Source organism: Orycteropus afer, unplaced genomic scaffold (genome assembly GCF_000298275.1).
Source record: "Orycteropus afer afer isolate SDZICR_OR568_19922 unplaced genomic scaffold, OryAfe1.0 scaffold00105, whole genome shotgun sequence".
Taxonomy (NCBI): domain Eukaryota; kingdom Metazoa; phylum Chordata; class Mammalia; order Tubulidentata; family Orycteropodidae; genus Orycteropus; species Orycteropus afer.
Genome location: NW_006921692.1, coordinates 2,778,320 through 2,795,031, shown reverse-complemented (window position 1 = coordinate 2,795,031; position 16,712 = coordinate 2,778,320). Strand labels below are relative to the sequence as shown.

Genomic DNA, 16,712 nt, shown 5'->3' with positions numbered 1-16,712 from the left:
TTTTTATAAAATTTTAAGTATTCTTGGAAAATGACTGTGGTGTTCCATTGTATGGATATAATGTTACTAATTGGATTTAATTCACACGGGGTCTCCATGAGTCGGAATCAACTTCAAGGCAACCTACAGCAGCAATTAGATTTAAAATTGTTTCCCGCTTTTTGTTCATAGATATAATGCTGTGATAATTACCCTTGTACCTTGTACAGAAATCTTTATGCAAGTCTATGATTTAAAATTTAAAAGCCACAACTATTTTCTGGTTTACCACTTAAATATCAGGTAAACAAGAAAATATAAATTATGTATTGATCTGTGATTCTAAGGGCAAAAAGGAGAAATTACAGTTGGAGAAGGTTTGACCATCTACAGTTGGAAGTAGGAAATGGCTTTTTAGGAAGGGAACCTATTCCTGAGTAGTTATTTAGCATAGTAGAACTATATATTTGCAGTTTATACCCTTCATTGTTGAAATTCTAGAGAGATCAATAACGTCCTTGACTTCTTAAAACAATATCATTAAAACATGAGAAATTCATGTAGTATTATTTCATTCCATTACTATTAAAAATACATTCCCTTTTTCTTCTCTCTGAAAGAATTGTCTAAGAGTCAAAAAAAAAAAAAAAGATTTTTATCTTGATGTTACATGTACTTATAACTGTAAGAAACCTTTTAAACAGTGTTATTTATCTTTTAAAAACATGAAAACATGCTTGAAGGTATATGATGCTTTGATAAGAGATATTTTTATGTTTAAAAATACTGAATTTTTTTACTTTCATGGCTAATGTTGCATACTTTTATATATTTGAGTTCATAAGTAAAAGTAAAGCACTCACTTTAAAGGTTAAAAAAAGAAGAATGAACTAATAAATATTCTTTCTTATTAGAAAGCATAATAGTGCAAAGTATACTTTTGTACTTTTAAATCAGTCTTTTCTATAATGATGGAACTTATTTGAGTGCAATTATTATTAAAGCACATCTATAATTTAAAATTGTATCTAATCATTAAAGCATTTTTATGACTCTTTTAGATATTAAGGAAATAATTCTGTTGTTTATTCTATGAGTGGTTGGATTGTACCAGAATGCTCTTATCTCTGATAACTGCAAATATAAATACTGAAAAATATAAGAGATCTTCTGGTTCTTTTTCTTCAGAAGAAAACTCTTTTACAGAATTTTCCAAATTGATAAAAATAAATTCTCAGAGTTTTCATGTTGCCCTCTGTTTCTTCATGCAATGTGGTTAAAAAACACTGAAAATTTAAAATATAACAACAACAACAACATGTATATTTGAGTTCTGCTAAAACGGCAAGGAGGCCACATGTTCTGACCTCTAATCCCACAACAGGAAGACAGGATTACCAGCAGTAACCCAAGGCGTATTCCTACAAGGCCAGACATGCTGCCTCCCTCCAGCCCTTTCTCCAGCTGTTCCTCCCAAAGCATCACCACCTCTCTCCTGGGTTCGATAATTTGATGCAGTGGCCTCACAGAGCTCACAGATTATGGGGTTTATTAGGGAAGCACCACAGGCTACAATTCAAATTGAGGGAAAAATGCTCAGTCTCTCGCCCAGCCCCACCATCCCTTGGCCAACAGTCTCTCACAATCTGTTTCCCAGCAGTGCTGGTCCCTCGGTGTCTCACTCAGCAATGCGTGTCTCTTGCGTCTCTTTCCCAGCAACGCGTGTCTCAGGAGCCCGTGTCTCTTTCAGCAGCACGTCTTCCTCAACCAGCAGTCAGAGAGAGAGTTCTGCCTCTAGGAGGCCTCCTTTTGAGCCCAGCAGGGTGGTCAACTAGCCAATTATAGCATCAGAACTCTAAGCACCTGAGAGAGAGTAGGCACCTCCCAGAACATTGTTTTGTGCCACTCCCAACAGAAATACTCCAGGTGGACAACTTCAGCAATCAGGAGCTCCTCAGTTGCTCATAGCAATTCCCACCTTGGAGTTTACAAAGACTTATGGGTAGAAAAGCCACACTAAGTAATTTACTACACCACAAGTTCATATAAAAAAAAAAAATATATATATATATATGCACACACATAATGTTTATATAATATATACAAATACACATATATGGACATGTGTATATATTTTAATCATTAGAATTCTTTATTTCTTTTACTGCCACTAGTCTGTTTCTCTCTTAATAATAAAGAATCATTTTAAAGATGGAATCTTTTTTGCTTTTATGAAGCTAGATACCTTTTGGTCTTATGCTGGGGAACATTGTTAGTCAAACTAATCTATTAGAATTCAATTATAGTTTTTTTTTTTTTTTTTTTAGGATGGATTTTATTTTTCAGAACACTTTAAATTTACAGAAAATTTGAGATGATGGCACAGAGTTCCCATGTGCCCTGTACCCAGTTTCCTGTATTAGTAATGTTTTACAGTAGTAAGGTACATCTATTACAAGTAATGAACCAGTATTGATACTTTATTAACTAAAGTTCATAGTTTATTTAGAGTTTTTATTTTTACTTAGTATTTTTATGTTCAGGATGCCATCCAGAATACTAGATTATATTTAGTTGACATGTCCCTTTATGGTCCTTTTGACGGTGACTTTTTCTCAAATTTTTTGTTGTTTGTGATAACCTTGACAGTTTTAAGAAGTAGTGGTCAAGTATTTTGGAGGATGCCCTTCTACTGATAATTGTATGATCATCTTCTTGTGTTTTACTGAGGCTGTGGGTACTAGCATTAGAATCGATTCAGTACAGTGGGTTTGGTTTTTTGTATGGGTTTTTGGAAGGAAGACCACAGAGGTAAAGTGCCATTATCATCACATCATGGTAAGGAGACATACTGTCAACATGACGTATCAGTAATGATGTTGACCTTGAACACCTTGCTGAAGTAGTGTCTGTTAGGTTTTCTCTACCAAAAAAAAATTTACTTTTTTTTCCCTCCTTTCTGTACTGTGCTTTTTGGAAGGAAGAAACTAAGAGCAGCCTACACTAAAGGAATGGATTTTGCTTTCCCTCCCTGAAGGTGGAGTATCTGCATAAGTTCCTAAAATTCTTCTGCAAGAGAAATCTGTCTCTTCTCTCTCATTCATTTATTTACTCAGTCAGTCATTTATATCAGTGTGAACTCATAGATACTTACTTTATACTACAATACTGTTTTTAAAATTCTTTTCCTCAATTTGTTTCACCTTTGGAACAGTTGAAAGCTCTTTCAAGTTCACTTTTGTGTCCTTTTGATATACTGCTCCAATCAATGTAGGTTGGCTTTGTTTTGAGCATTTTTTTTTTTTTATTTTCTGACAATGCAAGATGCTCCAGGCTCATCTTACATGTTTGCTGCAGAAGTTTGAAAATCAACCATTTCTCTAAGAAGCCTTCATTTCTTTTATTAAAAAATGGTATTAGAAACCAAGATCTGGGTCCTCGGTGTGTTTGTTGCTACTGAGGTGTCATTGTTTATAGGTCCTCTCTGCTTATAGAGCAAGGGAATATATATGTGTATGTTGTTGTTAGGTGTTGTCAAGTCACTTCGCACTCACAGTGACACTGTGCACAACAGAACAAAACACTGCTCAATCCTGCACCATTCCAACAATCATTCCTGTGCTTGAGCTCATTTTTGCAGACACTATATCAGTCCATCTTGTTGAGGGTCTTCCCTTTTTTTCACTGACCTTCTGTTTTGCTCAGCATGATATCCTTGTCCAGGGACTAGTCCCTTCTGACACCATGACCAAAGTATGAAAGGCAAAGTCTGCCCATTCTTGCTTCTAAAGAACATTCTAGCTGTACCTCCTCCAAGAGAGATTTGTTTGTTCTTCTAGCAGTTCTTCACCAACACAATTCAAACAAATCAATTCTCTGCAGTCTTCCTTATTCATGGTCTAGCTCAAACATGTTCATGAGGCTATTGAAAAGACCATGGCTTGGGTTAAGCACACCTAAGTCTTCAAAGTGACATCTTTGCTCTTTAACACTTTAAAGAGGTCCTCTGCAGCAGCTTTGCCCAATTCAGTACATCGTTTGATTTCTTGACTACTGCTTCCATGGATGTTGATTGTGGATCCAAATAAAATGAAATCATTCACAACTTTAGTGTTTTCTCCATTTATCATGATGTTGCTTATTGGTCCAGTTGTGAGGATTTTGGTTTTTTTTATGTTGAGGTGTAATCCATACTGAACGCTGTAGTCTCTGATCTTCATCGGTATGTGCTTCACGTCTGCTTTACTTCCAGCAAGCAAGGTTGTGTCTCACGTTGTTAGTGAATCTTCCTCTAATCCTGATGCTATATTTTTCTTCATATAATCTGGTGTCCCTGTTGATTTGATCAACATACAGATTGGATAATTATGGTGAAAGTGTATAACCCTGATACACACCTAACCTGATTTTAAACCATGTAATATCCCCTTTTTCTGTTTGAATGACTGCCCCTTGATCTATGTATAGGTTCCTCATGAGTGCAATTAAGCATTCTGGAATTATCATTCTTCTCAGTGTTATCTGTCATTTGTTATTATCCATACAGTTGAATGCCTTTGCATACTTAATAAAACACAGGTAAATATCTTTCTGATATTCTTTGCTTTCAGCCAAAATCCATCAAGCTCAGCAATACTATCCCATGTTCCACATCCTTTTCTGAATCTGGCCTGAATTTCTGGCAGCTCCCTGTTGATGTACTGATTTTTTAGTTCTCTTCAGCAAAATTTTACTTGGATGGGATATTAAATATAGTTAAATAGTTTCCACATTCTGGTGGATCACCTTTCTTGGGAATGGTCCCAAATATGGATCTTTTCCAGTCAATTGGCAGGTAGCTGTTTTTCAAAATTCTTGGCATAAGCAAATGAGTGACTTCAGTGTTACATCTGTTTGTGGAAGCATTTCAGTTGGTATTCCTTCAGTTCCTGGAGCCTTGTTTTTCACCAATTCCTTCAGTGCAACTTGGACTTCTTTCTTCAGTACTATTGGTAGTTGATTGTATTCTCCCTCCTGAAATGGTTGAATGCCTACCAGTTCTTTGAGGTGCAGTGACTGGCTGTATTCCTTCCATCTTCTTTTGATGCTTCCTGCATCATTCAATATTTTGCCCATAGATTCCTTCAGTATTGCAACTTGAGGGTTGAATTTTTTCTTCAGTTCTTTCAGCTTGAGAAATTCTGAGCATGTTCTTCCCTTTTGATTTTCCATCTCCATGTCTTTGTACATTTCATTATAATATTTTACTTTGTCTTCTTGAGCAGCCCTTTGAAATCTTCTTTTCACTTCTTTTACTTCATCATTTCTTCCACTTTCTTTAGCTACTCCTTTCAATAGCAAGTTTCAGAGTCTCTTCTCCCATCCATTTTGGTCTTCCTGTCTTTTTAATGATCTTTTTCTTTCTCCATGTATGATGCTCTTGATGTCATGCCATAACTTGTCTGGTCTTCAGTCACTGGATTTCAATGCATCAGATCTATTCTTGAGATGGTCTCTAAATTCAATTGGGATATATTCCAAGTCATATTTTAATTGTCTTCAGTTTCAACTTAAACTTGCATAGGAGTGATTGATGGTCTGATCCCCCGTTTGCCCCTGGCCTTGTTCTTATTGATGACATTGAGCTTCTCCATCATCTCTTTCCACAGATGTAGTTGATTTGATTTCTGTGTATTCCTTCTGATGAGTTCTTCAAATATAGTCACTGTTTATGTTCTTGAAAAAAATTATTTACAATAAATAAATCATTGGTCATGCAAAATTCTATCAGACAATCTGTTTTGGAGAAAAATATAAAGAAGTCTCTTTGTTATGCAAATGTCGAGAATCTTCTAATTTTGTAATGACATCTCTTTATAAATGAGAAACTTGAGGGCAAGGTGAGTTAAACATTTTACTTAAAGTCAGTTAAATATCTAGAAAAGCCTGCCATCTTGGACTCTGCTTTTTATTCTCTAACACCATGGCCCTTGTATTTTTTAGAATTCTTTTTTAATGTAGGAAAAAAGAAAATTAGTGTTCTGTTTTTATATATTCAACTTTTGTATGACCTTCCCTTTTTCATGGTTATATTTCTAAATCACTTTTTATGATGAAATATGATTTCCAGCTATTGCCTGTTGATGTTGCTTTGTAACCCTTGCTGCTGGATAATGGTATAGGCCCTGCCCTCATCAGGGGAGTTTCATGTGGCAAATCGGGCTAAGCAGAAGAGCCAAAGTGGTAGCTCTCCATTTGACAAGCTCAGAGAGTCCTTGCAGAGTATTCAGTAGCTGGCACGGAAGGCTTGCAGCTCGATCATTCATATTCCCGGCAGGTAACCCCTCACCTGGCCCAACTTTGCCTAGTCCTTCACCTTTCCTCCATTCTCTTCCCCAGTGTGTTTTGAAAGGTAGTTTATTGAGGAGCCTAATTGAGTAATCATGTGTGTCATTAGTGGTAGAGGTGAACAAACAGCCCTTCACCCCCACTTAGGTACTACCATAGTTTCACCTGTAAGACACTCATGTGAATAATGTGTATGCACATATAACATGTGGAGGGTTGCATAGTTTGTGAGAAAAAACCTGTATAATGTGTTATTTGTGGAAAATTATGGTAAATTTATTCTAATTACATAAGATTTAAATATTGGAAGGTACAAAGCAGTGTCACAAGAAGCAAATAGAAGATTCCAAGTAAGATCTTCTTGCCCTGGTTATTGGCTATTGTAAACATTTTCACAAATGAGTCAGGATGTTTGACTCTAAGGATCAAATTATAGTTTATATCTCTCCTTGCTACTGACTCTTCACACCCAGTTATCCCTAGCCACCTCCTTAAATATATAATTCTCACTGAACTTTTAAATTTGTGTTCAAGAACACCTTATGTACAAATGTAGGAAACTATGTGAAATAAAAGTTCTGGTGTTTTCAGTTATTTTAAAAGAATGGCTTAAGTTCAGGTTTATTTTGGATTTTTCTAATGAATGCTTTTTTCTTTTTTTCCTAGATATTGAAAGGTATAGTAAAAACCATATGAAAATATACAAAGAAGAATGGGTACCAGGTAATTATAAAACAGTCAATGTTAAAATAATTTTTAAAGGCTATAACACTATGCCATCTTTTTTTCAGGTTAAGTTTTCTATTTTGCCGTAGGAAAATAGTAATTAGTAATATAAGTATATAAGTCTTTGAGACATTAAGATGAAAAGATTTTTATATTGTAACAAGGAAGAATTGAAGTGTTTATGTGAAAGTTCTTAAAATAGCCTTTTTTATAGAAATAGGACTTGCTAAACCCAGTTGTGACTTCTGATTTTTTTTTTTGGCCACAATCACAATTTTAATTTCTAATTATCAGTATAATGCTTACTCAAGCAAATTTGCAGCTTTTGAGAAGAAGAAACAAAGCTCTATCTTTAAGGATATTTTAGATGAAGCTCATGGATCTTCTTTTCTTTCAAGTACACATAGACTAACTTTAATTGTGACGATGTCTTTTCAACAGCATCATACCTGGGAAGGTTTTGTTTTCAACATTTACAAGTTTTACCTTGGACACAGGGTGGAAGAGGCTGTAGAGGAGATTTATCCAGCTTATTCATTTTGAAGATAAAAAATAGTTGCCATAGAAATGAAGTGATTTTTTTAGGATGATTTTGCTAGTATTGGAGTCTTGGTCTCCTCAGTTTACTTCACCTTCCTTGACTTCTTCGTCCTTGATGTTTTACTGCCCTTTATATAACACCGTGAATGATACTAGTAAAGCTTATCACTTTCAGGTGTTACATTGCTCTCTCTTTTCAGTGTTGATCTTTGGTAAGTGTGGGTTTCCTTGAAACACTCTCATATTTCTCATTTCTTCCATTTATGAATAATTTCCCAAATGATTCCCTTTACATACATTCTCATGAACTTCTATGAGTACTTTATAAAAATAAACACATTCAAAGCAAAACTCTATGCGTATTGCTCTGGAAACTTTTTTAAATTCAACCCTATAAATAATTTTCATGCCTATAAATGTATTTTTATATTTTCACCTTTAATCATTATCATTATGAAAACTTGTATATTTAAAATTGATTATGTAAAATGCTATTTAGGTAATGCTGTAAAAATTGTGCAGCGCTATCTCAGAATTATTCTAATGATCTTTTTGTCTTTATAGAAGAAAATATAGAACTGTCTTTGACATTGTGATTCTCATGCTATATCTGTACATTCACATTCTAAGACATTTTCATTACAAATGCAACTCTCATTGTATTTTTTAAGTAGTTAAACTATTGACACACTCTAGATTTCTACAGGAAAATGTAATTTTTATGTTTCTTCTTTTGTACACATAGATTGGAGGAGGCTCCCAAGAGAGATGATGCCAAGGAAAAAATGCAAAAAAGGTACATTGACCATATAATAGTAATCCAGGTAGGAAAGGGTTAGTGCATGAATTTTATTAATAAGGAATTGTCATTCTGTAGTAATACCGTATGTTCTCAGTACCTTTGCTTAAACTGTGTTTGGCAGTTTGATTATTTTGCTTAAGCTTTTGTTCCTGCTGCTAATGATTTCTTATTTTATGTTTAGTTGTTCTTTCTTTAGTTGTAGAGTTTTGATGTGCTAGGAGAAACTTCAGTTATCTGAACCCTTTCATTTGCATATTTGCTTTTTTTTTTTTTTTTTCCTTTTTAATAATTATACTGGCTACATTTAAGGTTTTAGCCAAAAAGATTTATAGTTTGGGAACTCTGTGTTGTACATAAAAATAACTAAGTGAATGCTTCTGTTTTGTTCTTTAATAATTTCATTGAGGAAATAGTTGGTGAGCACCTGCTTCATAACTCCAGATACTATACTGAGAACAATATAACTGAGGGAGTATTTCTTGCATTCATGGAGCTTACAGCCAAATATGGTAAAAATATTAAACAAAAAATACACTGTCCTCTTTGAGAGGCCGGGGAAGGATTCTTTGAGGAAATGGAATTGGTGTCAAGATTAAAGGATATATAGGAGTTTACACAGATGCAATTGGAAGGAGGGGGACATTGAATGAAGACTGGTTTGTGAGGGAAAGTCATGAGTTCAGTTCAAACATATTATTTGGGGTTCTTTTGAGCTGTATACTTAGAAATGTGGAATATATTGTTGGATGCAGGGAATGGACTAAAGTCCATTAAGATGGAGACAGTAGTCAGGATAGATATGATCATTGAAACAGTGAGAAAGTATGAGATTGTTTAGGATAAAATTGGAAAATTAGAAGAAAGGAGGGCCTAAGCTTGCAGGAATTCTAAGATTTAATTGGCAGTCAGGGAAGGTTGAATAAATGAAGGAAAAGAGATGAAAAGAGAGGGAGGAAAACCAAAAAACCAAACCAAACCAAACCAAACTCACTGCTGTAGAGTCAGATCTGATTCATAGCAACCCCTCCTTGGGTTTCTGAGGTGGTATTACTACAGAAGTAGATTTCCCACTCTTCCTTCTGAGGAGTGGCTGGTGGGAACCAGGAGAGTGGAAAGTTTTAGATTTTATTCTGTACATGTGAATCATCAAAATGAGAATGAGTAGAGGCCAAGAAAGACCCAGACAAACCCAGATGGGTTATGAGGATATACATCAAAATTGTGATGAAATAGGAAAAGAAATAAAAGCAAAAATAAAGGTGGTCTGAAAGTTAGAATGAGGAGCTTGAGGTTAACAGAGAATGGAAGTGAAAGTTCCACAAACAGAAACTAAAAACATTCAGTAACTAATAATAGTCGTGAGAGATGGAAATCAATCAATAAATATTACTGTAGTCATTAAAAATGTATTTGGCTACAAATATCAGAAGACCTACGTAATATTGACTTCACAAAGAGAGTTTTATTTTTGTTAGTGACAAGAATTTTAGAAGTAAGTGATGGTGGTGGTGGTTGGGATAGTTGTTCACAGTGCCATCAAGTTCTAACTTGCCTCTGTGCCATCTTTACATATGTGGCCAAAGGTGAAAAAATATTCATGCCAGTGTTTTAGGGTTAAAACAGGCTTTCAACAAATTTTGTTAATTCTTCCCCAATTATATATATAAGGTTTAGGCATTCTGTAAAATGAAAATGGTAGGTGGGAAAGAATGCTGAGTGGACTTGACTCTGCTGACTTTCTTAGAAAGAAACACTTTTTTATTACCTGACTATGTCCTATGGTATTTACGTAACAGAATTGTATGTTATGAAATTAAATAATTTGATAAAAGACTTTATGGTATAAGTAAGTTACATCTTTAGCTAATAGTTTTTGGCATCAATATTATATATTGAGATCTTGTTCATCTGTGATACTATATTTTATATAGTACAGTTCAAATTATACAATCTTTGCTCCCAAGGGTTTGGAGTGGAGAAAGTTACCCATCATCAAGTCTCGCTGTTAGTTTTGTTTGAGCAAAATCTCACTAATATGCATGTTTGGGAGCCATGGTCTGAGTGACCCCCAAGGGAGTAAATTATAATTCCATCAGTTATGAGTCATCCTACCACAATCTAAAAATTTTTTCTTCTGTAGGTTAAATGTTAATCTTTAACAAAATTACATCTTTTGAACCATATTTTCCTATTTCCAAGTAATTTCTGATATTTAGTTTGATTTTATAAAAGAACTGTAATACTTTCTTGATCACAATGGGATAGTTTTGTAGCATATCATCATCATAGTTTTGTAAAAGACTGGCAGGATTTGTATGTGGAATAATTCTCTATTCCCTGCTGTTTTTAGAATAGCCTCAAAATACAGTATTTTTAATATGACTAAAAAGTGTTGTGTATCTCAAGACCATTAAAACACAATCTCATTTATAATGCTTTGGTTTTCCAGATTGCGTGATGAGTGTGTTATTCTATGGAGAATGCTGTATTATCCTGAGTCTAACTTCTTTCTCACCTCTTTTCTTGTTGGTGAATGTATATTTTTCCTATACTTCTTTTTATTTTCCAAAACTGGTAAAATTGCTTTGAGCAGGAGGCTGGTGTGAAAGACAGATTTGTGAGAGCCTTTCATTGGTACTCTAATGCTTCTGCTATTCCACTTAGCAGTTTTGGTCCTAGTAATCTTAATTGTCAGTTCACATTTTCAATATTCTTACTCACTGCTGTCGAGTTGGATCCGACTCATAGTGACCCCTCCTTGGGTTTCCGAGGCGGCGTCTCTACGAGAGTAGATTGCCCAACCTTCCTTTTGAGGAGTGGCTGGTGGGTTTGAACCACCAGCCTTTTGGCTAGCAGTCAGATGCCTTAGGCACTATGCCACCCGAGCTCCTCCTTTTTCAATATTAGTGAAAATAAATCTAGTGGCAGCCTTAAAAAAATTTATCCTATTAAGTGATTACCATTTATTTCTTATCACTGGAAAATGGGTTCTGTGTGATGATTTGTTTTGTTTATTTAAAAACGCTACTTCAGTCTATAAATTACGTGATTACCTAATCATGACATACCATTATGGTAGACAGGATATGAAAGGTGAAAAAGTATAATCCACAGTTGTTAAGGGAAAATGTGCTAATTAGTTGTTTCACTTTAGCAGGCCCCAAATCCAAAAAGGCAACTGATGCCAGCAAAGTCGCTTCACTCACTAATAGTACAGATGTGTTGAAAAGAATTGAGGTAAGGTTTTATTCTCCCTGTACCCATGAACAAAAAATATGTAAAATGTCATGTATCTTTTTGCTTTCTTGTGTCAACCTTTCAGCCTCCTCTCACTTTTTAATAATGTGAATTTGGCAGAAGTGAGCTCAGCACAGGGTAACTGGACAGATTTAATTGTCTGGCGAACTATGGAGTTTCCCTCTTGTCCTCCTTTACACTCACTTGTCAATATACCAAAAACCCAAACCAAACCTGTTGTCATTAAGGCAAGTCTGACTCATAGCAACCCTATAGGACAGAATAGAACTGCCCTGTAGGGTTTCCAAGGCCATGATCTTTATGGAAGCATATTGCCAGGTCTTTTATCCCTTGGAGCAGCTGGTGGGTTTGAACCACTGACCTTTTGCTTACCAGCCAAGGACTTAACCACTGCGCCAGTAGGGCTCCTTCCTTATGAATGTACCTTACTGTTTATAAACTGCTTCCTTTTCTATTGTGTCCCCATTTCCCCTTGAGGTGAGTTATGTAAAGGGAAACGAGTATGAAAGAGCTTCATAACAAAAATGTGTTTTTTTTTTTTTTTTAAATACTCTTTTTTTTTTTTAACTCCTTTTGGAGTATATGCCTTTTATACTAAATGTAGAAGATTCTGTTATGGGCAAAACTGTACCTTACGTAATTTATTTTTATATCTCCCCTCCCCCCCCAAAAAAAATTCAAAAATAAAAAGATGTAGAATTCAGATTAATACACTGAAAATTTGCTGTCCCATGCCTGGCTCAACACATCTAGCTCCTTTCCTGTGGACAGTCAGTGTTACCATTTCTTATATATCCTTTCAGAAATATTTTATGTGTAGTGAACAGAGGTTTCTTTTCTTTTTTTTTTTTAAGCGACAAATGGTAATATATTATACTCATCCACATTTTCATTTTGTCACTTAACAAAATATCTTGGACATGGGTCTATGTCAGTATATGTAGCGTTGTCTTGTTCTTTTTTTTGGCTACATTTTAAGTGTGAACCATAATTTAGTTGATCAGTATGCTATTGTTAGACATTATGTTTCATCTAGTGTTTTGCTGTTATAAACAAAGCTGCAATGATTACATGTTAAGTATGTCATTTTACATTTATAGAGTAAATCTCTAGAAATGGATTTGTTGAGTCAGTGTTAACGTGTATTGTGATCCAAGTAAATTAGCGGTTTTAATAGGGCAAAATTAGCTTCCATATGAGCCCCCATGTTGCTCATTTCTTTAGCAAAAGCAGTTGGTGAGTTTTATTGGAATAAAACATCTATGGGTGGAGAGGGAGTAACATAGAGTCAAATCTCATGATTAATTTAACATGTGAATAATCAGTCTGCAGTAAATTAATGTTTGAGTATCTCATATCTAAGGCATTTGACTGATAACCAGAAGGCTGGCAGTTCATACCCACCAGCCACTCCTTGGAAAGAAAACTGGGCAATCTTCTGTAGAGATTACTGCCTTGGAAACCCAAGGAGGAGTCGCTATGAGTCGGAATCGACTCAATGACAGTGAGTTTGGTTTCTTTCCTTTTTTTTAAATTTATTCATGACATACAGTAGTGGTTGTACAGTATTTGAACTAGAAGGCCTGTTTCCTGCTCATAAATGAACTGTTTTTACAGTATTTATTTCATTCTTTAAAAAAAATCTGTAAAGTAGTAGAGATAGAGATTTCACAGAAAATAGAGGCTACTAAGTAGAAGAGCTATCACTCATATGTCATTTTGTCATACTGGCTTGTGTGTTGAGACTGGAGACAGTGTCACCAGTATTTCAAATACCATCAGGGTTATCCATGGTAGATAGGTTTCAGCGGAGTGTCCAGACTAAAACGGACTTGGAAGAAGGAAGGGGCCATCTACTTCTCAAAGAATTGTCCAGTGAAAACCTTATGAATAGCAGTGAAACACTAATACAGTACTGGAAAACTATGAAAAGCCCTGAAATACTGTCTGATATAGTGCCAGAAGATGAGATCCTCAGATCAGAAGGAACTGAAAATACGTCTGGGGAAGAGCTACCTCCTCAGAGTTGACCTTAATAACGTGGATGGAGTAAAGCTTTCAGGACCTCCATTTGCTGATATGGCACGACTCAAAATAGGACGAAACTGCTGCAAACATCCATTAATAATCAGAGCATGGAAAGTACGAAGAATCAATCTAGGTATGGTAGTTAAGTTTGTGTGTCAACTTGGCTGGGCCTGGTTGAGTGGCTGGGCAGCTGGATATAGTAATCCCCATGATGAGACTGGTAATCAACTCCATGGTGGAATCTACTGTGAGCAGCTGAGTAGTTGCCTTAGAGATATGGTCTGCTTCCTGTATATAAGGACAAGCCTTTGGGAACAGTTTCTAGTTTATGGCATGCTTAAACCCTGCATGTAGCTGTGTTGTTGTTCAGCAGCCTGCCATGCTGTGCTGACCTTGGGACTTTCGATGGACTTAAATTAATGGCCTGCCATATGGTTTGGTAAAATTGGGACTGTGCTTTTTTACTTGTCAAGCTTGGGCTTGTCAGTCTCAGCAGCCAGTAGCTGTCTGAGTGAAGAAAAGCCTCTAGCTCCAGTGGGCTGGGAGCAGGAGGCAGAGCTGAAGCCCAAGGTTGAGTGGCTTTCACCCAGTCCCTAGAGCCTGGCACTTTGAACTGTCTTAAACCTCCAAACTGTAAGAGAATAAACTCCTGTTTGTTCAGCCATCCCATTTGTGGTTTATTTTCTGTTAGAGCAGCACGGAGGTAACCAAAACACTAGGAAAATTAGAAGTTGTCAAAAATGAAATGGAATGCATAGAAATTGATATCTTAGCCATGAGTGAGCTGAAATGGACTGATTTTGGCCATTTTGAATCAGACAACCATGTAATCTACTATGCTGGGAATAACAAATTGAAGAAAAATGGTGTGGCATTCGTCACAAAAAACATTTCATGATCTATCCTGAAGTACTATACTGTCAGTGATAGGATAACCTCCATATGCCCACAAGGAAATTTATGCACCAACCATCAAAGCCAAAGATGAGGAAAATGAAGATTTTTACCAACTTCTGCAATCTGAAATTGAGAAAACATGCACCCAAAATGTATTATTACTGGTTGATTGGAATGCAAAAGTTGGAAACAAAGAAGAATCACCAGTAGTTGGAAAATAGGGCCTTGGTGATAGAAGTGATTCTATCACATGATAGAATTTTGCAAGACCAACAATTTATTCATTGCAAATACCTTTTCTCGATAACATAATGACAGCTATACACATGGACTTTGCCAGATGGAGTACGCAGGAATCTGATCGACTTTACCTGTGGAAAGTGGCAATGGATAAGCTCAATATCTTCTGTGAAAACAAGCCAAGGAACTGACTGGAACAGACCATCAACTTCTCATACTCAAGTTCAAGTTGAAGCTAAAGACAATTAAAACAAGTTCATGAGAGCCAAAATATGGCCTTGATTATATCCCATTTGAATGTAGAGACTACCTAAAGAATAGATTTGATGGATTGAATACCAATGACCAAAAAACAGAGGAATTGTGGGATGACATCAAGAACATCATCCAGGAAGAAAACAAAAGGTCGTTAAAAAGACAGGAAAGGAAGAACAGACCACAATGGATGTCAGAAGAGACCCAGAATCTTGCTTTTGAATGGAGAGCAGCTAAAACAAATGGAAGAAATGATGCTGTAAAAGCACTGAACAGAGTATTTCAAAGGGCAGCTCTAGAAAACAGAGTAAAGTATTATAATGCAATGTGGAAAGACCTGGAGTTAGAAAACTAAAAGGGAAGAACATGCTCAGCATTTCTCAAGCTGAGAGAACTGAAGAAAAAAATGCAATCCTTGAGTTGCAATATTGAAAGATTTTGTGGGCAAAATATTGAATGATGCAAGAAACATCAAAAGAAGATGGAAGGAATACACAGAGTTACTGTACCAAAAAGAATTGATCGATGTTCATCTATTTCAGGATGTGGAATAGGATCAGGAACCAATGGCACTGAAGGAAGAAGTCAAAGCTGTACTGAAGGAATTGGTGAAAAACACAGCTCCAGGAATTGATGGAATAGCCATTGAGATGTTTCAACCAAAGAATGCTGTACTGGAGGTACTCACTCATCTATGCCAGGAGATTTGGAAGACAGCTACCTGGCCAACTGACTAGAAGAGTTCCATATTTGTACCCATTCCAAAGAAAGGTGACCCACAGAATGTGGAAATTACTGAATAATATCATTAATATCACATTCAAGTAAAATCTTACTGAAGATAATTCAAAAATAGTTGCAGAGGTATATTGACAAGGAACTTCCAGAAATGCAAGCTGGATTCAGAGGAGGACATGGAAGGAGGAGTATCATTGCTGACATCAGATGGCTCTTGGTTCAAAGCAAAGAATACCAGAAAGATGTTTACTTGTGTTTTATTGACTATGAAAAGCTTTCTACCATGTGTATCATAACAAATTATGGGTAACATTGAGAAGAATGGAAATTCTAGAACAGTCAGTTGTACTCATGAGGAACCTGTCCACAGACCAGGAGGCTGTCCTTCTAACAGAACAAGAGGATACTGCATGGTTTAAAATCAGGAAAGGAGTGTGTCAGGGTTGTAGCCTTTCACCATACTTATACAATCTGTATGCTGAGCAAATAATCTAAAAAACTGGACTATATGAAGAGGAACGTGGCATCAAGACTGGAGGAAGACTCATTAACCTGCGATATGCAGATGACACAATCTTGCTTGCTGAAAGTGAAGATGACTTGAAGCACTTAGTGATGAAATTAAAGACTACAGTCTGCAGTATGATGACACCTCAACATAAAGAACATGAAAATCCTCAAGTTGTCAAAAGATTTCATTTTTCTTGCTTCCACGATCAACACCAATGGAAGCAGCAGTCAAGAATCAGATGACATATTGCACTGAGCAAATCGGCTGCAGAAGACCACTTTAAAGCTTTAAGACTAAGGTTTTAAAGTTTTAAGTGTTTGACAGTTTGAAGACTAAGGTGCACACCTAACCCAAACCATGTTTTAAAAAAATTTTATTGTGATTTGGGTGAAAGTTTTCAAATTCTTTTTT

The 16,712-nt window shown here is 35.8% G+C and overlaps 1 protein-coding gene across 1 annotated transcript in view; it reads left to right on the top strand.

The window, feature by feature from the left end:
* Positions 1 to 16,712, top strand: part of POLR3G (RNA polymerase III subunit G) — a 34,373-nt gene that overhangs the window by 9,155 nt on the left and 8,506 nt on the right. The window contains exons 3-5 of the mRNA XM_007943394.2: positions 6,973 to 7,029; positions 8,318 to 8,368; positions 11,529 to 11,611. Of these exons, the coding sequence (XP_007941585.2) occupies positions 6,973 to 7,029; positions 8,318 to 8,368; positions 11,529 to 11,611 (191 nt within the window). The remainder of the gene's footprint in view (positions 1 to 6,972; positions 7,030 to 8,317; positions 8,369 to 11,528; positions 11,612 to 16,712) is intronic.